This window comes from Anomaloglossus baeobatrachus, chromosome 12, assembly GCF_048569485.1.
Source record: "Anomaloglossus baeobatrachus isolate aAnoBae1 chromosome 12, aAnoBae1.hap1, whole genome shotgun sequence".
NCBI lineage: Eukaryota > Metazoa > Chordata > Amphibia > Anura > Aromobatidae > Anomaloglossus > Anomaloglossus baeobatrachus.
Window position 1 is genome coordinate 92947535 of NC_134364.1, and position 24883 is coordinate 92972417.

General features: G+C 48.9%; 1 protein-coding gene across 5 annotated transcripts; it reads right to left on the minus strand.

Annotated features, from left to right (window-relative positions):
• Positions 1 to 1116: 1116 nt before the first annotated feature.
• Positions 1117 to 23732, minus strand: ANP32E (acidic nuclear phosphoprotein 32 family member E). Of its 5 annotated transcripts, none has more exons than XM_075330293.1 (8): positions 23438 to 23732; positions 15858 to 16007; positions 12434 to 12556; positions 12163 to 12328; positions 5338 to 5489; positions 5088 to 5157; positions 4523 to 4600; positions 1117 to 4320 (listed from the first exon to the last, which is right to left on the minus strand). In XM_075330293.1, exons 1-8 carry the CDS (start codon positions 23489 to 23491, stop codon positions 4244 to 4246), a joined length of 870 nt encoding a protein of 289 aa, XP_075186408.1. In that variant the 5' UTR covers positions 23492 to 23732; the 3' UTR covers positions 1117 to 4243. The 5 variants fall into 5 exon arrangements, with proteins under 5 accessions (XP_075186408.1, XP_075186407.1, XP_075186406.1 ...); XM_075330292.1 differs by having other exon boundaries at positions 1117 to 4317; positions 4409 to 4600; XM_075330291.1 differs by having other exon boundaries at positions 4409 to 4600.
• Positions 23733 to 24883: the final 1151 nt, after the last annotated feature.

Consider the following 24883-nt stretch of genomic DNA (forward strand, 5'->3'; position numbering starts at 1 on the left):
CATTGTGTGTGCATGCGTATGTGCAGAGTATTGCGTGCAGCCAGAGCATTGCCGCCCTCATGTTGCATACACACCGTACATACACACAGTAGTACATGCTATATAGTATATACACACACTGGCTCCGCCGCCCTCATGTTGGGTACTTGGTCACACAGTAGTACATATACACAAGGTGTGTGTGTATACACACACACACACACACACACACACACACACAGAGTGTACGTCTGTGTGGCAGAGCATTACAGGCATGCGTGTGACAGAACATTGCAGTTGGGCGTGCATGCGGCAGAGCATTGCTGGATCGGGGCATGTAGAGCGCTATGTGGGGAGCACGATGCAGCTGTCCTTGGTGACACTTCATTTCTGGTCACCAACAAAATGGCTCTGCACTGTGTCCCTACATTACATCTTCCCTTATCCTGTTGGAAACACCCAGATTGGGAGGGGAGGTGACATCACAGACGGAAGAGCAGATTCTGCCCACTTTACTGCAGCTGTAATCCAGGCTAGTTCTACAGTGGGATTTCTGTAGTATGTCAGCAGCTGCTTCCCCCTAGTGTTTAACAGTGGCAAATATCAAACTTTAATTTTTTTGATATTTTGCTCAATTAAAACCAAATAATATTTAAACAAAACATTAGTATTCTACATTCAGTTATTTTTTGGACGACACCTTCCCTTTAAGTGAAATCTATTGACTGGAGAGCTCAAAAACGCTGTAAAAACGCAAAAAGAATTGACGTGCTACATCTTGAGAAACGCAGCCAACAAAAAATACCCAGTGTGGACAGCAAAATCCAGACTAGGCAACAAATTGTAAACAAATGTTAAAAAAATGGTGATATCTTAGTAACAGTCCCAAAATTTTAAAAGCTGTAAATTGCTTAAGTGCTTGTTTTTATAAGCACTATCCAATATTATATGAAGATAGGAAAAAGCCACTTTAAGTGATGTTAAGTAGAGGAAATGGAGGTGTTCTGCTGTACTCCACTCCCTTACTAGAGGGTTGATGTATCTAGGCTGACTGAACAGCGATTTGTCTCCATATCATCCGCTTGGCGTTTCTTCAGATTTTGGCAAAGCGCCGAAATAAAAAAGTCCAACACCAGATAACACTGTTATGGCTTTATTCAAAAACAAAAAAGTCGCACATTTAAAGAGAATCCAAAAAGTAACTGATCACACTATATACATACTGCCATAAAAGAGTATCTCAAGTAGGACAAAGCCCTCTGTAAATATAAAACCCGCCCTTATATATCTGCACAAAAAATAAAAAAAAAAAACAAACAAAAACAAAGAAAACTTATCCAAAAGGCTGACGTCAGGGACTCTAGAACGTGTCGTCACCACCGTGTGATAAAGTGGACAACGTGTTACCACATAAGTTACGGGGATTTGGTATAGAGACTGATACATGATATTCCGGGTGAAAGCAGATGGCAGCGAGAAGGCGTCTGATCCTTAAAAGGGGCATTTTATTAATTACCACCAAGTCCATCATTAAAGTGGTTGTCTGCCTGAGCAGCACACCTATAGATTTACCATTCAAGTAATTGAACTGGGGGAGTAGACTTTACTAGTGAAACCTTTACAAGGCTAAGTGTGGTTTTTTTGTTTATCATTTTTCTAGCATTTGTCACAAATGCCATGGTAGCATGGGAAACACTAAGCACATTACGATTTATGCATTTTTCACACATTTTTATAAAAGCCACAGATAAATATTGTTTAAATTTTACCATTAATGCTAAAAATGAGACAACTTTGCATTAGGCTTTGTCTGTCCTACTGTTTTGTTTTTGCATTTCCTGTGCAGACTGTCCATTGTAAGCGACAAAAGTCTGAAATGTTGTAACTTCTTTCCAAATGGATGTTTGTACTTTGTACAAAAAAAAAAGCGTATGAAAGTTGGTGCTCATAACATTCTATGGAGGGGGAGGAGCTACAGACATCAAACATTCTACTGCTTATAGCATTTTAAACATTCTACTGCTCATAGCATTCTATATATGGGGAGGAGCTACAGACACTGAACATTCTACTGCTCATAGCATTCTGTATAGGAGGAGGGGCTAGACACCGAACATTCTACTGCTCATAGCATTCTGTATAGGAGGAGGGGCTAGACACCGAACATTCTACTGCTCATAGCATTCTGTATAGGAGGAGGGGCTAGACACCGAACATTCTACTGCTCATAGCATTCTGTATAGGAGGAGCTACAGACACCGAACATTCTACTGCTCATAGCATTCTGTATAGGAGGAGCTACAGACACCGAACATTCTACTGCTCATAGCATTCTGTATAGGAGGAGCTACAGACACTGAACATTCTACTGCTCATAGCATTCTGTATATGGGGAGAAGATAGAGACACTGAACATTCTACTGCTCATAGCATTCTGTATAGGAGGAGCTACAGACACCGAACATTCTACTGCTCATAGCATTCTGTATAGGAGGAGCTACAGACACTGAACATTCTACTGCTCATAGCATTCTGTATAGGAGGAGCTACAGACACTGAACATTCTACTGCTCATAGCATTCTGTATATGGGGAGAAGATAGAGACACTGAACATTCTACTGCTCATAGCATTCTGTATAGGAGGGACTACAGACACTGAACATTCTACTGCTCATAGCATTCTGTATAGGAGGAGCTACAGACACTGAACATTCTACTGCTCATAGCATTCTGTATAGGAGGAGCTACAGACACTGAACATTCTACTGCTCATAGCATTCTGTATAGGAGGGGCTAGACACCGAACATTCTACTGCTCATAGCATTCTGTATAGGAGGAGGGGCTAGACACCGAACATTCTACTGCTCATAGCATTCTGTATAGGAGGAGCTACAGACACTGAACATTCTACTGCTCATAGCATTCTGTATAGGAGGAGCTAGACACCGAACATTCTACTGCTCATAGCATTCTATATAGGAGGAGAGGCTAGACACCGAACATTCTACTGCTCATACCATTCCATATATTGGAGGAGCTAGGACAGCAAATATTCTACTGCTCACAGCATTCTACATTGGGGAGGAGCTAGAGACACCGAACCTTCCTACTGCTCATAGCATTCCATATAGGGGCGGCACTAGAAACACAGAACATTCTACGGGCTTATAGCATTACATATACGGGAGGAGCTAGATACACCAAACATTCTACTGAGATAAGTTACACTTTGATATCTCCCCCCCCCTTACTTTACATTGTGTATTTTTAGACCATTAGGGAACTTTGACCTGCATGACTGCTTATACTATATATAATGTAGTACTTCAGTAACAGGCTGAGCTTCATAGGCCCACCAAGACAACAACTAATCATGAGAATGTCGAAGGAGGAGGTCATATGTAATGGAAGAGGGATAATGAAGACCTTCTGCAAAGCTGCATCATTTTTCAACTAAATAATTTTTCAAAAATAAAATAAAAAAAGTTTGTGTAAAGCTGGAAGTAGCTTTTAATTAAGAGGATCCCACACTCCTACAGCAAGGGTAAAACTGCTTTAACGCAGGTATTGTATACAAGCTTCCCACCAAAATGTTCGCCCAAAGCCGCCATTTTTTACATCTACGCCTGCTGAATAGGCCTTACAAGAATGGCCGTTGTAAAAGAGGGCGGTCTGGGTAGTGGTCAAAGTCCTTTAATTTCTATGCTCTCATCAAACCTTGCTCCCTTCCCACTCTTTGTAATGAACAGGAGCAATCCCTATGGGTCTCTCCAGCAGGTTGCAAATTGTTGTCAGGGCATGCTGGGAGTTGTAGTTTTGCAACAGCTGGAGAGTACTGCCCAGGAATAGGGGGCTGGGTGTTGTCTATATACTTATAGGATATATGACAGCTGCAGTTTTGTGAGGGGGGGGGGGGGGTATCACTCTTCACTCAGATATCCAACCACTGACTGCAGGAAAACTCTGGGGGAGGGGGTCACACGTTGCATGATAAAAGATAGGGACGTTTCTAGATAAGATTACTATTAAAAAGGATCCGCACGTATTTATTTGGAATGATAAAAAGGGCACAAAAATCGTAAAACCACACCTTTTCCTATAAAAAAAAGTAACAAGTTAAATTTCTGCCGGGACATCTATTGTACATGTAGAGACGTACAGATCTGCATTTTACACTCTATAAATCAGCAATCCTGGGGCTCAGAGAAAAAGAAAAAAAAATTGAGACTGGTCCTTAGCCTCCCAAAAAAAACAAAACTGCCTCAATCCTCATCTTCGTCCCCTTCATCCTCTGCGGCCCGTTTTCTTTTCTCTCCCCGTTCAACGGCTTCCTCCTCTTCTGTGAAGAAAAGAGAAATTAAAACATGCATCAAAAAATATATCTATCTAAAGAAATAAACCCAAAAATTATAACTATACACACACACCGATCAGCGGCTGCCGGTTTGCCAGTTGTACTTCCTCGGACCAGTTTTGGTAGGTACTAACCACCGCACACCGGGAACAACCCACCAGACCCGCCGTTTTGGAGATGCTCTCACCCAGTCGCATTGCCATCACAATTTGTCCCTTGTCAAAGTTGCTCAAGTCGCTCAGCTCCTTACGCTTGCCCATTTTTCCTGCTTCCAAAACAGCAACTTTAGGAACTGACGGCCTGAAAAATCCCCCACCCGCGAAATCCACATCGGTCAGTGGTTATTTTTTTTCATGCTATGGCTGATCGGTGTGTGCATATATAGATCTCTAGATAGGCTATATCACCTCTTCGCTGCTTGTCCAGACCTGTGGCATGGTTGTAAACTGCTGGCTCAAACTGTGCTTTTTCCCTGAGAAGTAGCGTTTACAATCTATAGCAAAGAGCTCGTAAACACTGTACCCCTTTCCTTAGGAAATCAGCCACCACTGTGGTTTAGATGAGAAGCAGTAAACCACAGAATTAAAAAAAAACCCTGCCATGAGTGGCGGCAGCAATCATATACTATACTACAGGCATGGCTGACCGGCATGATGCCAGTATTACTACACATGATCAATGGAAAACCCCTTGAACAAAACAAAGCCCTGCCTACTCAATTTGATTTAAAAGTCTGAGGCCTTATAAATTACCTTCCTCTTCTTCCTCCTCCTCCTCTCCATCACCACCATCTTCAACGTAATCATCATCATCTTCTTCATCCTGGGCAGAAGGAACAGATTTATTAAGGACAGATACATCATTGTCACTGGGGCCACACTTCTGTACGTTAACAGCACCCCCCCTCCCAAAAAAAAAAACCAACAAAAACCCCAAACAAAACAGATGTGGACGGACATGTTAGATCCGTGATACATCCGCTCTATCCGGTGCATGACTTACGTGTATTTCCTCCTTCATCAGGTAGGAGAGCCCCACTTCTTCCTCTCCTAGATCAGACTCTCCCTCCTCCTCTTCCTCATCTTCCTCTTCATACTCTCCAGGAGGACCGGGTTCGTCATCTTCATCCTCTGGATACTCATATTCCTCGCATTCTGCAGTAAAAAGAGGAAACTGGAAAATGAAGCAAATGCACAATGTTCTTGAAAGAATGCTCAACCACTGCTCTGTGGTGCTTTATGAATCCGACTATATTAAAACTACCAGAATTGCCCTCTCACCTCCAGCCTCATACTGATCTGTGCAGAGCAGAATAAGGCAACAGCCGGGAGCTGGACGGACAGACGATGCAGGACCTTTCACACAATTTCAAGATCTTTCAGATCATGTAACTGATCACATGATCTGAAAGTTCCTTCAGTTAATTGAGAAGGTCTTGCATAACTCCTGCAGCCTTCATTCAGGTCCTGATCAGGACCTATAAGATGTGGTAATGTAGTGTTTATGTAAACGTGCATGTAGAAGGGCTGTGTGTGCACCCAAGTGTAAATGGGTATGTAGCAGGGGTGCGTGTGAGTGTAAATGTGCATGTAGCAGGGGTGTGTGTATAATACAGACACTGCAGCAAAACACAGATTTATACCTTTCTTCTACATTACTCTTATTTTACATTAAAATTAGTGGTAATGTCCCTAAACTTTACACCACCAGGGAAGATTTAAAAAAAATAAATAAAAAAAATATATATATATATTTTCAGCTGTCTAAATCTAGGGTGTGTCATAGTCCGAAAGAAGGGAATTTTGTTTACTTACCGTAAATTCCTTTTCTTCTAGCTCCAATTGGGAGACCCAGACAATTGGGTGTATAGCTATTGCCTCCGGAGGCCACACAAAGTATTACACTTAAAAGTGTAAGGCCCCTCCCCTTCTGGCTATACACCCCCAGTGGGATCACTGGCTCACCAGTTTTAGTGCCAAAGCAAGAAGGAGGAAAGCCAATAACTGGTTTAAAGACCAATTCAATCCGAGGAAACATCGGAGAACTGAACCATACCACATGAACAACATGTGTACCCGAAAAAACAGAAAAACCCCGAGAAAACAGGGCGGGTGCTGGGTCTCCCAATTGGAGCTAGAAGAAAAGGAATTTACGGTAAGTAAACAAAATTCCCTTCTTTTTCGCTCCTAATTGGGAGACCCAGATAATTGGGACGTCCAAAAGCAGTCCCTGGGTGGGTAAAAGAATACCTCGTGATAGGGCCGTCAAACAGCCCTTTCCTACAGGTGGGCAAGCGCCGCCTGAAGGACTTATCTACCTAGGCTGGCGTCTGCCGAAGCGTAGGTATGCACCTGAAAATGCTTGGTAAAAGTATGCAGACTCAATCAGGTAGGTGCCTGACACACCTGCTGAGCCGTAGCCTGGTGCCGTAATGCCCAGGATGCACCCACGGCTCTGGTAGAATGGGCCTTCAGCCTTGAGAGAACCAGAAGCCCAGTAGAACTGTAGGTTTCAAGAATTGGTTCCTCGATCCCCCGAGCCAGGGTGGATTCAGAAGCTTGCGACTGTTTACGCCGACCAGCGACAAGGACAAAGAGTGCATCCGGGTGGCGCAGGAGCGCCATGCGGGAAGTAGAACCTGAGTGCTCTCACCAGAACCAACAGATGCAAATCCTTCTGAAATTGATGGACTGGACGAGGACACAAAGAAGGTGAGGTGATATCCTGATTGATATGAAAGTGGGATACCACCTTAGGGAGAAATTCCGGAATCGGACGCAGAACTACCCTGTCCTGGTGAAGGACCAGGAAGGGAGATTTGTATGAGAGCGTTGCTAGCTCGGAAACTCTCCTAAGAGACGAGACCGTTACTAGAAGGCCACTTCCCGAGAAAAGCGGGAAGGGAGACCTCTTTCAAAGGCTCGAAAGGCGGCATCTGGAGAGCAATTAGAACCTTGTTCAGATCCCAGGGCTCTAACGGCCGCTTGTACGGAGTGCTGAGACGACAAACTCCCCGTAGGAACGTGCGTACCTGAGGAAGTCGTTTCTGAAAAAAATACAGATAGCGCTGAGACTTGTCCCTAAAGGGAACTGAGCGACAACCCTTTTTCCAACCTAGATTGCAGGAAGGAAGGAAACATAGACGATGCAACCGGCCAGGGAGAAACACCCTGCGCCGAGCACCGAGATAAGAATATCTTCCACGTCCTGTGGTCAATCTTGGCGGACGTTGGTATGCTAGCCTGTCTCATGGTGGCAACCACGTCCTGAGGTAATCCTGACGACACTAGGTTCCAGGACTCAATGCCACACCATCAGGTTGAGGGCCGTAGAATTCAAATGGAAGAATGGCCCTTGAGACAGCCAGTCTGATTGGTCTGGTAGTGCCCCCGGTTAGCCTACCGTGAGGCACCACAGAACCGGGAACCACAACATCCTCGGCCAATCTGTAGCGACGAGGATGGCGCGGCCGCAGTCGGTCCTGATCTAGCGCAGCACTCTGGGCAACAATGCCAGAGGTGGCACATAAGGTAGCTGGAACTGCGACCAATGCTGAACTAAGGCGTCTGCCGCCAGAGCTCGATGATTGTGAAACCGTGCCATGAAGCTGGCACATTGTTGTTGTGCCGTGACGCCATTAGATCGACGTCCGGCCTCTGTCAGCGGCGCCAGATCTCCTGAAACCCGTCCGGGTGAAGAGACCATACCCTTTCGGCCACACCCCGGCGACTTAGGAAGTCAGCTTCCTAGTTTTCCACGCCTGGGATGTGAACTGTGGATATGGTGGATGCCGTGTCTTCCACCCACATCAGAACCTGCCGGACTTCCTGGAAGGCTTGCCGGTTGCGCGTTCTTCCTTGGTGGTTGATGTATGCCACCGCTGTGGAGTTGTCCGACTGAAGTCGGATTTGCTTGCTGTCCAGCTGCTGTTGGAAGGTTTGTAGGGCAAGATACACTGCTCTGTGTTCAAGAACATTGATCTGAAGGGTGGACTCTTGCTGAGTCCACGTACCCTGAGCGCTGTGGTGGAGAAAAACTGCTCCCCACCCTGATAGACTCGCGTCTGTCGTAACTATCGCCCAGGATGGGGATAGGAAGGACCTTCTTTTTGACCATGAGGTGGGAAGAAGCCACCACCGTAGAGATTCCTTGGCCGCCTGAGAAAGAAAGACGACTCTGTTGAGGGAGGTCGACTCCCCGTCCCATTGGCGGAGAATGTCACATTGTAGTGGACGCAGATGAAACTGCGCGAAAAGAACTGCCTCCATTGCTACCATCTTACGTAGGAAGTGCATGAGGCGTCTCAATGTGTGCGACTGGTTCTTAAAGAAGAGATTGCAGCCCGTAGTGAATGCTGTTTGTCTAGCGGAAGCTTCACTATCGCTGAGAGAGTATGAAACTCCATGCCTAGATATGTTAGCGATAGGGTCGGGGTCGGATCTGACTTCAAAAAGTTGATGATCCACCCAAAACTCTAGAGAGTCTCCAGCGCAACGTTCGGGCAGTGTCGGCATGTTTCCTAAGAGAGTGCCTTGACAAGTAGATCGTCTAAATATGGGATCACAGAGTGACCCTGAGAGTGCAGGACTGTGACTACTGCTGCCCTGACCTTGGCGAAGACCAGTGGGACTGTCGCTAGCCGGAAGGTAGAGCTACGAACAGAAGGTGCTCGTCTGCTATAACGAAGCGTAGAAACGCTAGTGCTCTGGATCAATCGGCACGTGTGGATAAGCATCCTTGATGCCTAATGATGCTAGGAAATCTCCTTGGGACATTGAGGCGATGACATGGCGGAGGGATTCCATCCGGAACCGCCTGGTGTCCACGAGCTTGCTGAGCAGTTTTAGATCCAGAACGGGACGGAACGGCCCGTTCTTATAGGCACCGCAAATAATTTGGGGTAAAAACCGTGACCTTGTTCCTGAAGAGGAACGGGGGTCATCACTCTTTCTGCCTATAGAGTGCACCCTGTTTGCAGAAGAGCAGCGGCTCGGCCGGGAGGTGGAGAAGTTCTGAAGAATCGAGTTGGAGGACGAGAAGTGAGCTCTATCCTGTACCCGTGAGACAGAATGTCTCACACCCAACGGTCATTGACCTATGGCAGCTAAATATCGCCAAGGCGGGTGAGCCTGCTACCGACCGAGGATGCGGAGAGAGGAGGCCGCAAGTCATGAGGAAGCCGCCTTGGAAGCGGGTTTTCAGACTGTCTCTTTTTTGGGCGTGACTGAGCCCGCCAAGAATCTGAGCTCCTCTGATCCTTTTGAGTCCACATTGGACGAGGAAAAATGGGACCTGCCCGAGCCTCGAAAAGACCGAAACCACGACTGCCTCCTGCTCTGTTGGGGTTTGTTGTGTCCGGGCTGAGGAAAGGATGAATCCTTACCCCTGGACTGTTTAATGGTTACATCCAAACGCTCACCAAACAGTCGGTCAGCAGAAAAAGGCAACTGGTTAAGCAACCTTTTTTGGAAGCAGAATCTGCCTTCCATTCACTTAACGAGCAGACCAGGCTCTGCTTAAAAACACGGAGCAGCGTAGGCTACTGCCGTACGGTTCGCAGAGTCTAGGGCAACCTGAATCGCGTAAGAAACAAATGCAGACATTTGAGAGGTTAAGGATGCCACCTGCGGCACAGATGTACGTGTAACCGTGTCAATCTGTGTAAGACAAGCTGAAATAGCTTGGAGTGCCCCAAGGGTGAGAATGCTGGGGCCAACGGTGCGCCGACAGTCTCATAGATGGATTTAGACCAGAGATCCATCTGTCTGTCAGTGGCATCTTTAAGTGCAGCTCCATCTCCCACTGCAACTATGGATCTAGCTACAAGCCTGGAGATTGGAGGATGCCGCTTGGGACACTGGGTCCAGTCCTTGACCACGTCAGGGGGCAGGGATAACGTGTATCCTAAGCCGTTTGGAGAAGCGCATATCTGGATAAGTGTGGTGTTCCTGGACTGCCTCTCTGAAGGCAGAGTGGTCCAGAAAAATACGTGAAGCTGACTCCTCCACTGGAGGAGCTGGGTGAGAAATAACCAACATTCTATTGATGGACGCTATAAGATTATTCATTATGGCGTCACCATTAGGTGTATCCAGATTGAGAGCGGTCTCAGGATCAGAATCCTGAGCCGCTACTTCCGCCTCATTACACAGAGAGTCCTTCTGCTAGGACCCTGATGAAACCGAGGGCCGCTCATAGTGAGCCCGCTTAGGCTGTCTGGGACTGACGTCTGTGCAGAGCCGTGACTCTGGGATGCGTGTGACATTCCCGGAGCTGTTAGTTGTTCACACTGAGGGGGGCCATGGATCAATGATTCAACAGTGCCCATGTTGTGAGAGACATGTCCGGACTGCTAGGCTTCTAGTATCATAGCCATAGTCTCAGAAAATCTGTCAGTAAATACTGCAGACACCGTCCTCATCCTCTGGCCATTAGCAGAGACTCCGGCTGAGTTAGACATAATGGGGGTCTATGTAACCTGCCGGCCGTATAGCCGTACATGCTGTACCGGCTGCATAGAAAAACATGTGGTTCTGCACCTTTGTTTTACACAGAGAATATGCTGATAACTCCTCCGCACAATCCAGGAGGGTATATACAACGTGCGACCAAACAGTGCAATGTATATAGTACAAGCATATCTATAAGTGCACTTCTGCACTAGTGGGGTTAGCACCACAGGTGCTGCTTAACGCCTGTTGCAGCGATTGTGTGACTATCAGAATGCCAGGGTCTTCCACACTTGTCTCTGTATCGTACAGAAACTGACACTAATGGCTGCCGGCGTCCTTGTAGAGAAGGAAGCCGTGGGCGTGCCTGAGAAAGTGCGGGAATCCGGTTTCACAGTGCACACAGTGAGAGGGGTGGAGTATGCAAAACATACTCCAGCTCTCAGCGCTGCTGTGCTATGCAGCGTCACGCCCCTACCCTGACTGTCAGGCCTGTGGGCGGTAACGAAGGGAGACTAGGCCCAGAAGCCGGGGACTCGAGTTAATAAGCGCGGCCGGCATATCAGTGCTGGCCGGCGCGGAAGTCCCCGGCGCACCACAAATCCCAGCTGCGCCTTAAATAAAAATGGCAGCGGCGGTTAGCGCAGTAGTCACCCAATACACTAACACACCCAGCAACGCTGTGGTGTGCGATGGCACTAGTGCGGACAGCGCCGCTGTCCCTGGCGCACTAACACACCCAGCAGTGCTGCCGTGTGTCTGCGCGGTCCCCACAGGGACACAGAGTACCTCCATGTAGCAGGGCCATGTCCCTGAAGATACTCCGCTCCATGTCCAGCAGATACCAGGGGCTGTGGATGGAGCACGGTCTCAGTGCCTGGAGACCGATAGAATCCCACTTCACCCAGAGCCCTGTAAAAAGGGATGGGGAAGGAAGCAGCATGTGGGCTCCAGCCTCCGTACCCGCAATGGGTACCTCAACCTTAACAAACACCTCCGACATGAAGTGGGGTGAGAAGGGAGCATGCTGGGAGCCCTGTATGGGCCCTCTTTTCTTCCATCCGACATAGTCAGCAGCTGCTGCTGACTAAACAGTGGAGCTATGCGTGGATGTGTTGCCTCCTTCGCACAAAGCACAAAACTGGTGAGCCAGTGATCCCACTGGGGGTGTATAGCCAGAAGGGGAGGGGCCTTACACTTTTAAGTGTAATACTTTGTGTGGCCTCCGGAGGCAATAGCTATACACCCAATTGTCTGGGTCTCCCAATTAGGAGCGAAAAAGAAAAGACAGTAAAATCATTTAGGGAACCAAACTAAATCAATACAAGAAAAAAAAACTAAGATGCTGTGAGAACTGGGAGAAGCATTCACTACCGACCCTCAGCATCCTCCTCTTCAGAGTCAGGGGCTTCATTATCTTCCTGATCAAAGCCGTCTAAGTATGTGATCTGTGGAAGTTTCCGGAAAATCTTGTCCCTGTAGTCTTCTAGGTTGGTAAGCTCGCAGTTGAAGAGGTCCAAGCTCTTCAGGTTTTTTAGGTTTGTCTGCACAGAACAAGACTTCATTATAAACAGCAAAATTGAAAAATGGCGGCACTTGTGCTTTTATCTGCCCATCATTAACCTTTCGCTGGTATGTTTTATACTTACAAGGGCTTCCACTGTGCTCAGATCCTTGATCTTGTTACCACTCAGGTTCAGGTAGGTGATATTAGGACACCTTTCCGCTAATACTTCAAGCCCTCCAGAGATGCTGTTATCGCTCAGCTCCAACTGCAAGGGGAAAAAAAAAAAATGTAAATAAGATATATACACACATACACTAAATTTTTATTACATTATTTTAGCTAATGCATTAATTTTTTATTATATTTTGCTAATAGCAATTTAATGTTTATTTTATTTATATTAGAGTATTTTATTTTTTTAACATTTATAGGTCATTGATTGTATCATAGTATTTTATTTAATGTATATTTATGGTTTACAGTGGAACCTTGGTTTACAAGTAACCCAGTTTGCGAGCATTTCGCTATACGAGCAAATACTCCCCGCACACACTTCCGGTTCCTTACTTTAACAGCGCTCTGATCTGCTCTTGCAGTCCACATGCACACACGCACGCACAAACACGCCCGCCCGCACACATTTTGCTCATTTTACCTGCCATCGCCGGCCTCATGTTTCTTGTAGTTCGTCGGTACAGGATGTGTATCGGGTAACCATTGCGACGATGGAGGAACTTCCGCTGTCACCCGCTTCTCAAAGGCAGCGCGCTGACCAATAAGAGGCACGCAGCTCTTGCCTTTGACGTCAGCGCTCTGGCAGCAGAAGCTCCGGCATCGGTCGCGATGGTTACCCGATACACATCCTGTACCGGCGAACTAGAAGAATCAGGAGGCTGGCGATGGAACGGTAGGTAAGGTGAGCATATGTGTTTGTGCATGTGTGGAATGGCACATGGTTTACAAGCACACGTCCAGAACTGATTGTTCTCGTTAACTAAGGTTCCACTGCACTATAGTAGTGTATTGAATGTATTTATTACATTTTTATTATATCAGTATTTTAATATAATATTTTAAAGTAATAGTATTTTATTAATTGTATTATATTTTTAGTTTTATTACATATTTGTGTTGTAATACTTTTACTTTTATTAATTTAACATTTTCATTTTTTTATATTATATTCTTTCATAAAAATATTATTTAGTCATGATGCACAAATTATTTTATACTAAGGCAGCCTAATTGTGCCACCATGGCTCCTACGATCACAAGTGGAGGGCTGTGGAAACCTCCATCTGTGGCCGCAGCTAACCCGAGCGACGTCACCACTGATCAAGCGGATCACTCAGTCTCTGCCTGAAGCTCACAGTGGGCAGTCATGCTCTGTGATTGCACGCTGTGACTTTAGATGTAGCAGAGCTAGAATTGTCGTGGGACCTCATGTGGATTATGTCGGACTAGTAAGGGTGTTTTTGGGGGGTGTTAATAAAGTGGTAAAAGGGTGTTTTTTGTATTTTATTTCAAATAATGGATATTTTCGATGCATGTTTTTACTTTCATTAGATTAGTAGTGGGGGTGGGGGTCTCAGAAGCCTCCCATTACTAATCTAGGACTCAGTAGAAGCTGTAGGTTGTTATTGTCCTCTTATTACCATTGATTGCCACCGCACCAGGGCTATCGGAAAAAGCTGGGTTAAGTGCTGGGATTGTTGCATCTAATGGATGCGGCAATCCTGGGCAGCTGCAGGCTAATAGTTATAGGCTGGGGTGCCCCAATAAACATGGGTCTCCCCAGGCTGAGAATACCAGCCCCAACTTTTGCTTGGCTGGGTATGAAAATTAAAGAGGGGTGGGACGGCGACTGCACACTGCTTTTTTACAACGTGCGATTACTCTTATTTTGATACACAGCCAAGATAAACACATAGCTGGGGGCTGCACCCGTATGCTTTATCTGTACTGGGTATCACAATATGGGGGGACCCCAAGTCAAAATTATTTATTTTTACTGTACAATATAGACTAGCAGAGCGAGTCTGTGATTGGAAGTCACAGAGAGGAATAAGTTATGCTCTACTGCTATAGTCCTGGTGCTCGGGAGAAAAAATGTAGTCAATCAAAAGATAGTCCCGGCACACAGTGCAAGAAAAAATTAGGACAAGTCCAGGTATGGTATGCTTAAACAAAGTTTTTTTATTTTTCATTAAAAAACGGTACGGCCCGCCCAACGTTTCGGCTCATACAAGAGCCTTCACCAGGGGCAAAGAGTACCGAGGTAAGTGGTTGTGATAAGAAATCTTATAAGTGCATCCGGGCCTGGAAACCAGAGGGAAAGTTTAGGAGAGTCGGCTTGAGGAATACTTCAGTAAGAAGGTATTGTTGCTACATGTGAAGTAGACAAGGGGAGCGCCAGTAAAAGGCTAGCATACAATGTGGAGGGGCTCACACGGTAGGTATGGGGTAGAAAATAAATGCAATAAGACACTGTCACATATGTAAAAGAATTACTGATCATATGTGATATGGTAAGTTACCAAGGTGACATCAGTGGCACTAAAAGTACTAGGATAAAGGTGAGAGCACCAGGGGAATACCTAAAGCGGCATGGTGATTTGTCAGTATGTGGAGGGAGCCCCCTCTTAACTCGTAACTTACTTACCATATCACATATGATCAGTAATTCTTTTACATATGTGACAGTGTCTTATTGCATTTATTTTCTACCCCACACCTACCGTGTGAGCCCCTCCACATTGTATGCTAGCCTTTTACTGGCGCTCCCCTTGTCTACTTCACATGTAGCAACAATACCTTCTTACTGAAGTATTCCTCAAGCCGACTCTCCTAAACTTTCCCTCTGGTTTCCAGGCCCGGATGCACTTATAAGATTTCTTATCACAACCATTTACCTCGGTACTCTTGGCCCCTGGTGAAGGCTCTTGTATGAGCCGAAACGTTGGGCGGGCCGTACCGTTTTTTGGTGAAAAATAAAAAACTTTGTTTAAGCATACCATACCTGGACTTGTCCTAATCTTTTCTTGCACTGTGTGCCGGGACTATCTTTTGATTGTGATTGGAAGTCAGACATGCTGTCACTCAGCGTGGGCGTATCTGACTGGAACCACAGACGCCGGTGGGCAGGAGAAGCAGTGAATATTTAGGAGGCTAATCAGCTGCTCTGAAAGCGAATGAAAGGCTGCGGGAGCAGTTCTGCAAAGCCAGCGACTCTGTAAGTATAGTGCGCTGGGGGTCAGACTTTACAGTCTGGGTCCGCCAATCACTTTTTCACCTATTGCATAAAAAAATAACGTATTGTCAAAAATGCATAGTAAACGCATCTTTGAGACTGCAGGATGCATTTTTTCTGACCACAGGGTGCTGTTTTATGGTGAACAGAAAACTGCAGCATGCAGACATAGCCTTAAGGTCACATGGCCACAGTAATACATTAGTGTAAGCTACAGGGAGCAAACAAACATGGATGAGGGGCAAACACCTCTACAGGTGACAGTGATTTTGCAGTCACAATTTTACACAACAGATTTCTGGGACTCGTTACTTACTTTTCGGAGTTTCGCCAACTGTGGGAGTTTAGCAAGAGAGGAGAGCTCTACGTTCGCCATGCTGAGGAACTCCAGCTCTTTGAAACTCTCGCTTAAGCCCTCGATCTCGCCATCGCTTGACCGACAATTGTCTAGAACCAACTCTGCCACCTAGCGAGAATGCAAAGATATTAAAAAAAATTGAGTGCGAAAAGTAAGGATTTCTTTCAATACCGGAAGATCCAGAAAAACTCAGTCGAAAAGGGAGGAAAGAAAAGCCATTGATAAAAAAAAGGCATAAAACAAAAACCCTTATTCATTAGGATAAAAAAGTAAAAAAAAAAAAAATGGTTGCAACAAAAAGCAAAACAGTAGTAAAGTTTATTTTTCATTAGCTGTAAGACAAATAAGTGCACAGAGATATACTAATATATGTTCATATTCTCATGGCTATAGTGGCTAGCTGGATAACATCAATGGTAAAGAGACGCTCGCTTACTCCGCCAGTCCTTTGATGGGCGTTCCCCAGGAAGAAGAGGGGGGGGGGGGGGGGGGGGGTTGTGTGTGGAGTGACCTACATCTCAAAACATCTGCTGAGAGCAACAAGTCACTTGTGCTGGTAGCCGACGACAGCCGGCGAGCGTGGGGGGGGGCTGCAAGATGATCACTTCCAACAGCAGCTGCCTGGCAAATGGTGGGCGGGGGGGGGGTGGGGGGGGGGGGGGGTTATTAGGAGATTACTCTACTTGGAGCAAAATCAGCTCCAACCTAAAGAAACCTCCGCGTCAGGATGGCACCACCGATACATGAGGAGAGGGACAAGAAGTCTGGAGAGTTGTCACCCTCTTGCCTTCAGAAAATCTACAAATTTACTAAGAGTTTCAGTTTTATTCATCTTAGAGCTGTAACTTAAGAAGTTTTCCATCAACAATAAGGTAAAATTACTGGTCAACTATTAAGCAGAGTATCCACTGAAGGCCAAAAAAAAAAAAAAAAAAAAAGCTTCAACGAGGCTCCCGAGTGGATTGACGACCGCCATAGCTATGTGTAAAAGTTGGCACCTGTGCCGTATGACGCGTACTCTGCTCCAGCCAGCACCATAAATAGTGCAGTACAATTACAATAGCCGTGATCCAAGCCCAATGCTTTTTTTTGAACAACCAAAGAAAGCACTGCAGAACTATAACCCCCATCATCTTCATTCCTCAGCAGCTGTTGGAGAACAGTGCCGGCTGACGTACAAGTCCAATTCTGTCTAGTCATGCCAAACAATCTGACACCGAGCCAAAAAGGGAGGTCACATCAGACACTGCTATAAGCCACACCGGCGGGGCGTAGACTTCTCACCCAGCTCCAGCCATGTCTGCTTGTAACGCAATCGACTTATCTGTCCGTGGCCATGAACTAAGCTCTGGGGAGCGGCCATGATCTCTACATGTCAAGCGCAGGTGAAAGTGAAAGGTTTCCAGCTGTAAGAAGTCACAAGAAGAGGCCGGGCTCCTCGTAGTTAGCCAGAGGCTTTATACAATCACTCAGTCCTCTACTAGCTACAAACTGTTCCAGAAAAGTAAATATTCAACAAGGCTAAAAAAAAGAAAAAAAAAAAAAAGGAGGATGTCCCTCCTGTGTTAAGTGGTAGGAAATGTCACAACCTGCAATTCTCAGAATCTAGTTTTGATAGCAGAATCACGCAGAGCAGGAAAAAAAAAAAGCGAGCAAAACAGCAAACACTGTCTGTAGCCTCCAGGTAAAATGCATAAAAATAAAGTTTTGAGTTAGTTTATATAGGTGGTTAATAAAAAAAAAAGTTGATAAAGGAAGACGCTCTCCAGGAGAAAGGGTTGGTGGGTACATGTACCCCAATCATTGATGGTGGCACACAACAGTAGACATAACGATCAACGAATGTTACTAAGTGATCAAGGAGATAAACTTGGGTTCAGCCAATAAGAGGCAATTTCAACATGTTAATACAAACAGCCCCCCAAAACAGAAAATAAAGAGGATTTGAAAAATTTGGGGGGAAACTTTGAAACACTAAACTTTTCAGGACAACATAAGGGGGCACCATAAGCTCATACTTAGGAGAACAACCTGTGGCTGCAATGGAAGTACAATGATCTCTAGGAAGGGGAGAGATTGCAAGGCACGTAATCTTCTTTAACTTAACAATATGGCTTTATAGGCTTAGGTCAGACTACACATTAACACTGATCAATAGAAAAGATCCATAAACCACGGGTCACCAGCCTTTTGATCACCAGTAGTTGTCACGGTAGTGAGCGTGTGCGACCACCTCTCCTATAGACTGTGACTGTGGAGGTAGTGAGCGTGTGCGACCACCTCTCCTATTGACAGTGACTGAGGAGGTAGTGAGCGTGTGCGACCACCTCTCCTATAGACAGTGACTGAGGAGGTAGTGAGCGTGTGCGACCACCTCTCCTATAGACAGTGACTGAGGAGGTAGTGAGCGTGTGCAACCACCTCTCCTATAGACTGTGAAAGTAGTGAGCGTGTACGACCACCTTTCCTATAGATGGTGACTGGGGCGGTAGTGAGCGTGTGCGACAACCTCTCCTATAGACGGTGACTGGAGGTAGTGAGCGTGTGCGACCACCTCTCCTATAGACAGTGACTGGGGTTGGTAGTGAGTGTGTGCAACCACCTCTCCTATAGACTGTCTAGTCATTTCTACTGGGAAACACAGTCCTGATGATGTAAACACATGCTAGACCATGCAGACAGCTGCGATGATCATGACTAAAGACAAATATATTCTAAACGTTCCCACCCAAAACGCATTAATTTAATTTTATTAAAAGGGATTGTCTGGGACTTTAACATTGATGGACTGTCCTTAGGATATCTCATCGAGTCCGATCAGTGGGGGTGCGATACCTTGCACTCCAGCCGATCAGCTGTTCCTTCACAGTGCCACCAGTGGACAAAACTGCTTTGTTGTGGATTTGCAAAGCTGGGTCAGTGGAATAGTGGCCGTGCTCTGCACATTCGCCCCTTATTATTTTGAATAGGTGGTGGATATGCAAGTACCTGGCCGCAGCTGCTATACAGTTGACGGCGTTGTGCCTCGTCGGACACTCAGTGCCTCAGGAACAGCTCATCGGTGGGGAAAAGGGTGCCGGGTGTCACACAGCCACTGATTGGACATTAGGTCATCAATGACCTATACTAAGGATCCTAGACAACCCCTTTAAGCAACCCAGCAAATAAATCAAGAACTGGACAACGGGAGCTTCAAGGAAACCTCAATTTATGCTATAGTGATCCCATCACATATGACTCGTATCGCCAATAAGCAAAGAGATAATGTGGATATGGTGAAAGAATGGGGATAACTGCCGGAAAGCAGCAATTTGCATGGCTCCTGTGCATCAATAGTTTTAAAGGGAATCTGTCACCAGATTTTTGAGTTCTAAACCAAAACTAGCACTTTCATCAGCACCTGTGCTGCTTTCTATAACAGGTGCATATTATCCTGATTACCTTGTACACCCCACAAATTCGTATATACAATCTCCCGCCTTGTATGGTAATCCTTGGGTTCAGTCCGATGGGCGTCCTAAGTTGCGGCTTCTGTCCCTACTCTGAGCGGATCGCCATCCTCCTCTGATGATTGACGTGGATGACTCCTCCGGCGCCATCCACATAACTGGGCAAAGTTTTGCACCTGCTCAGGGACATTGCCAGCTTGCAAAGGCACACTTCGCTCTGCCCTATTGCGGAAATTGCTGAAAAGAGGTGTGCATGCGTAAACCGGCGAGTTCTCTGTGCAGGCTTAAGATTTTGCTCACCTACGTGGTTAATGCAGCAGACGTCATCCACATCAACGGGCAAAATCTCACACGTGCACATAGAACTCGCCAGTTCATGCATGCACATTTATGTTTTTGGCTCTGCCCGCTGTAGTGCAGAGTGATATACACAAGCTGAAAATATGTCTAAGCAGGTGCGAAATTTTGCCCAGCCACAAGGAGTTTGTCAAAGGCATCATCCACGAACACTAATCAAATTGGGACAACGAAAGGAGGGACAGGGGCTGCAACTTAGGACGCCCATCAGACCAGACCCAAGAAGAAGCATACAGGGTGGGAAAGTTTATAAAGGTATGTGCGGGGTGTTCAGGAGGTGTACAGGGGACAACAAGGTAACAGATCTCCCCCCCCTCTCCCAAACGCGTCCTCCTTCAGACCGCATGACCTTTTCCTCCGCCCCCCCCCCCCAATCGTCCTGCGTTCCGGCTCCCCCCCCCAGTCGTCGTCGTCCTCCTCCCGTACGTTCCGGATCCCCCCCCAGTCGTCGTCGTCATCCTCCCCTGCGTTCCGGATCCCCCCCAGTCGTCGTCGTCATCCTCCCCTGCGTTCCGGATCCCCCCCCAGTCGTCGTCGTCATCCTCCCCTGCGTTCCGGATCCCCCCCAGTCGTCGTCCTCATCCTCCCCTGCGTTCCGGATCCCCCCCAGTCGTCCTCCCCTGCGTTCCGGATCCCCCCCCAGTCGTCCTTCTTCCCTGCGTTCCGGGTCCCCCAGTCGTCGTCCTCCTCCTCTGCCCCGCGTTCCGGGTCCCTCCCAGCTGTTGTCCTCCGGCCCCACGTTCCGGGTCCCTCCCGTCCTCCGACACCATGTTTCGGTTCCTCCAGTCGTTCTCCACAGGACCCCGCGTTCCAGGTCCGCCACAGGTCCCGCGTTCCAGGTCCCCCACAGTCGTTCCACAGGCCCCGAGTTCTGGTCCCCCCAGTCGTCGTCATCCTCCTCCTTTGGCCCCACGTTCAGGATCCCCCAGTCGCCGTCGTCCTTTTAATCCGGTCCCGCGTCCTCCTCAGCCGTCGTCCTTTTAATCCGGTCCCGCGTCCTCCTCAGCCGTCGTCCTTTTAATCCGGTCCCGCGTCCTCCTCAGCCGTCGTCCTTTTAATCCGGTCCCGCGTCCTCCTCAGCCGTCGTCCTTTTAATCCGGTCCCGCGTCCTCCTCAGCCGTCGTCCTTTTAATCCGGTCCCGCGTCCTCCTCAGCCGTCGTCCTTTTAATCCGGTCCCGCGTCCTCCTCAGCCGTCGTCCTTTTAATCCGGTCCCGCGTCCTCCTCAGCCGTCGTCCTTTTAATCCGGTCCCGCGTCCTCCTCAGCCGTCGTCCTTTTAATCCGGTCCCGCGTCCTCCTCAGCCGTCGTCCTTTTAATCCGGTCCCGCGTCCTCCTCAGCCGTCGTCCTTTTAATCCGGTCCCGCGTCCTCAGCCGCCGTCCTTTTAATCCGGTCCCGCGTCCTCCTCAGCCGCCGTCCTTTTAATCCGGTCCCGCGTCCTCCTCAGCCGCCGTCCTTTTAATCCAGTCCCGCGTCCTCCTCAGCCGCCGTCCTTTTAATCCAGTCCCGCGTCCTCCTCAGCCGCCGTCCTTTTAATCCGGTCCCGCGTCCTCCTCAGCCGCCGTCCTTTTAATCCGGTCCCGCGTCCTCCTCAGCCGCCGTCCTTTTAATCCGGTCCCGCGTCCTCCTCAGCCGCCGTCCTTTTAATCCGGTCCCGCGTCCTCCTCAGCCGCCGTCCTTTTAATTCGGTCCCGCGTCCTCCTCAGCCGTCGTCCTTTTAATCCGGTCCCGCGTTCAGGGTCCTCCTCAGCCGTCGTCCTTTTAATCCGGTCCCGCGTTCCGGGTCCTCCTCAGCCGTCGTCCTTTTAATCCGGTCCCGCGTTCCGGATCCTCCTCAGCCGTCGTCCTTTTAATCCGGTCCCGCGTTCCCCTCAGCCGTCGTCCTTTTAATCCGGTCCCGCGTTCCGGGTCCTCCTCAGCCGTCGTCCTTTTAATCCGGTCCCGCGTTCCGGGTCCTCCTCAGCCGTCGTCCTTTTAATCCGGTCCCGCGTTCCGGGTCCTCCTTTTAATCCGGTCCCGCGTTCCGCGTCCTCCTCAGCCGTCGTCTTTTTAATCCAGTCCCGCGTTCCGGGTCCTCCTCAGCCGTCATCCTTTTAATCCGGTCCCGCGTTCCGGGTCCTCCTCAGCCGTCGTCCTTTTAATCCGGTCCCGCGTTCCGGGTCCTCCTCAGCCGTCGTCCTTTTAATCCGGTCCCGCGTTCCGGGTCCTCCTCAGCCGTCGTCCTTTTAATCCGGTCCCGCGTTCCGGGTCCTCCTCAGCCGTCATCCTTTTAATCCGGTCCCGCGTTCCGGGTCCTCCTCAGCCGTCGTCCTTTTAATCCGGTCCCGCGTTCCGGGTCCTCCTCAGCCGTCGTCCTTTTAATCCGGTCCCGCGTTCCGGGTCCTCCTCAGCCGTCGTCCTTTTAATCCGGTCCCGCGTTCCGGGTCCTCCTCAGCCGTCGTCCTTTTAATCCGGTCCCGCGTTCCGGGTCCTCCTCAGCCGTCGTCCTTTTAATCCGGTCCCGCGTTCCGGGTCCTCCTCAGCCGTCGTCCTTTTAATCCGGTCCCCTCAGCCGTCGTCCTTTTCATCCGGTCCTGCGTTGAGTTCTCCTCAGTTGTCCTTTTCATCCGGTCCCGCCTTACTTCTCAGTCGTCGTAGACCTCAAACTGCTCCACGTTCAGGCCCCCCAGTAGTCCTCATCCTGCCCCGCTTTCCGATCCCCCCAATCATCGTTCTCATCTGGTCCCACATATCCCCTGTCATCTACCTTCTTTTGCCCCGCATTCCAGGACCCACCTGTCCTCCAGCACCACATGCTGAGTCCCTACCCAGTTCTCATCCTTCTTCGGCCCCACGATTCAGGTCCTCAGTTGTTGTCCTCTTCCGGGTCCCTCCCCCCCAGTCCCCTAACTCTGGCCCTGTGTCGTCCCCCCCTCCAGCCCCGCGTCCCCCCCACCTTCCCCCTTAAGTCCTCCACCTCCGGCCCCACGTCCCCCCTCCAGTCCTCCTGCCCCGCGCCCCCCCCCCTCCAGTCCTCCTGCCCCCCCCCCCTCCAGTCCTCCTGCCCCGCGCCCCCCCCCCTCCAGTCCTCCTGCCCCGCCCCCCCCCTCCAGTCCTCCTGCCCCGCCCCCCCCCCTCCAGTCCTCCTGCCCCGCCCCCCCCTCCAGTCCTCCTGCCCTTCAGTCCTGCCCCACGTACCCCCTCCAGTCCTCCACGTCCCCCCTCCAGTTTTCCACCTCCGCATCCCCCCTCCAGTCCTCCACCCCCAAGTCCTTCCACCTCCTGCCCCGCGTTTCCCCCTCCAGTCCTCCACCTCCTGCCCCGCGTTTCCCCCTCCAGTCCTCCACCTCCTGCCCCGCGTTTCCCCCTCCAGTCCTCCACCTCCTGCCCCGCGTTTCCCCCTCCAGTCCTCCACCTCCTGCCCCGCGTTTCCCCCTCCAGTCCTCCACCTCCTGCCCCGCGTTTCCCCCTCCAGTCCTCCACCTCCTGCCCGGCGTCCACCCCAAGTCCTCCACCTCCGGCCCCACGTTTCTCCCAGTTTTCCTCCGGACCCGCGTCCCCCACGTCTCTCTCCTTGATAAAACTTTGTGCCCGGCCGGTGACGCGGAGTCTATGGAGCGGATGCCCTGACACGCCGGGAGGAGACGCCGGTACCGGTGGGCGAGAAGCCGTCCACCTGGCCGGAGCCCACCATTACCGTACGAGTATTGGGGGTAGTTACCGTGCGGCCTGTGACCCCTCCGGGACTCTTACCTCTGCGGGTGACCTGTTCCTTAACTCCAGGGTGATGCGCTTCTTCATCTCCATTTTCCCGAGCCAACCTTCAGCGGGGGTCACGTCGGGGGAATAAAAACAACAAACTTCAGAAGCGGGAAAGTAACTCACGACGGGCGTAAAGCAGAACCCGTGAGGGAAGCGAGCGGTACAGCGTCACGCGGCGCTCCGGTGCAGGGCCCCCTGACCCCTCTCAGCAGGGCTTCCTCCTCTCTCAATGGCCGCTCACCAACTGAGACTCCATTACACGGTACAGGCATCCCCTCACATTGGAAACGCCCCTCCTCACATGCCATTGGACGGCGGAAGCGATATTTACCACGCTATTGGTCAAAGAGAGTGTCATTTGAAAAACAAGCTCGGGATCCCGCCTATTGACGATGTTTATTGGCTGGAAGTGTGAGCGCAGTTAATTACGATTGGCTGCGGCCAATGTCAGTCAAAACGGATCAAGCGCGGTCGTTTGACCCAGGCGTCGCGTCTTTGTGTTTCCGACGTTTTCGCGCCCAATTTTAGGTCAGGAAACCATAGTGCGAGCAGCCGGCGCAGTGCGGGGTTCAGTGAGGTGAAATCCGAGTGTGAGGAGGTTGTGCCTCATGGCCGCTGCTCCTGTCACACAACTAAACCAAATGCATATTATTTTTCTCCGATTTTTATTGATTTGCCAAATTTTTGATAAAATTGTTCATTTTTTCACTTTTGAACCCTCGCTACTACCTGACGCCGTCAAATTTAGCAATTTTTGTGCATCCAGAAACCATAATTGACTAATTTTTCTGTCAGACTCGCCCGTATCCGGCTTATTTTGCGCGTGACAACGTCCATTTGTCGCATTTGCGCCTCTTTATTCAGTTTTTGACATTTTTCACCTTTTTTTGGCATCTTTCACTCTTTTTCTATCCGGTTTTAGCAGTGCGGCTCAATCCGGCTCAAAAACCTATGCAACGGATGCGGTGAAAAAAACTGATCCGTTGCATACGTTTTTCCATGCAGCCGTCCGTTTTTTGACGGATGCGGCTTGATACTGAGCATGCGCAGTGCAAAAAAACGCATCCAGCAACCATAGGCTTGTATTGTAAATCGCGCCGGATCCGGCGCGATGCGTTTTTTTCGCCGCACAAAAAAAACCGTCCCAGACAACATTCCATCCGGCCGCTGCATGGGCTAAATATGCTGCATCCGGCAAAAACCGGACGCAACGCAAGGCCATGCGGCACAATACGGCACTAATAGACTTGCGGGAAAAAACGCAACCAGCGGCAAAAAAAAAGGTTACCTTTTTTTCTTCAGAGCGTCGTATTGTGCCGCACTGCAAAAACTAGATGTGTGAAAGCAGCCTTAATGACCCGGCCATTTTTTCCAATTCTGACCAGTGTCACTTTATGAGGTTATAACCGGAGCTTCAACAGATCCCGGTGATGCTGA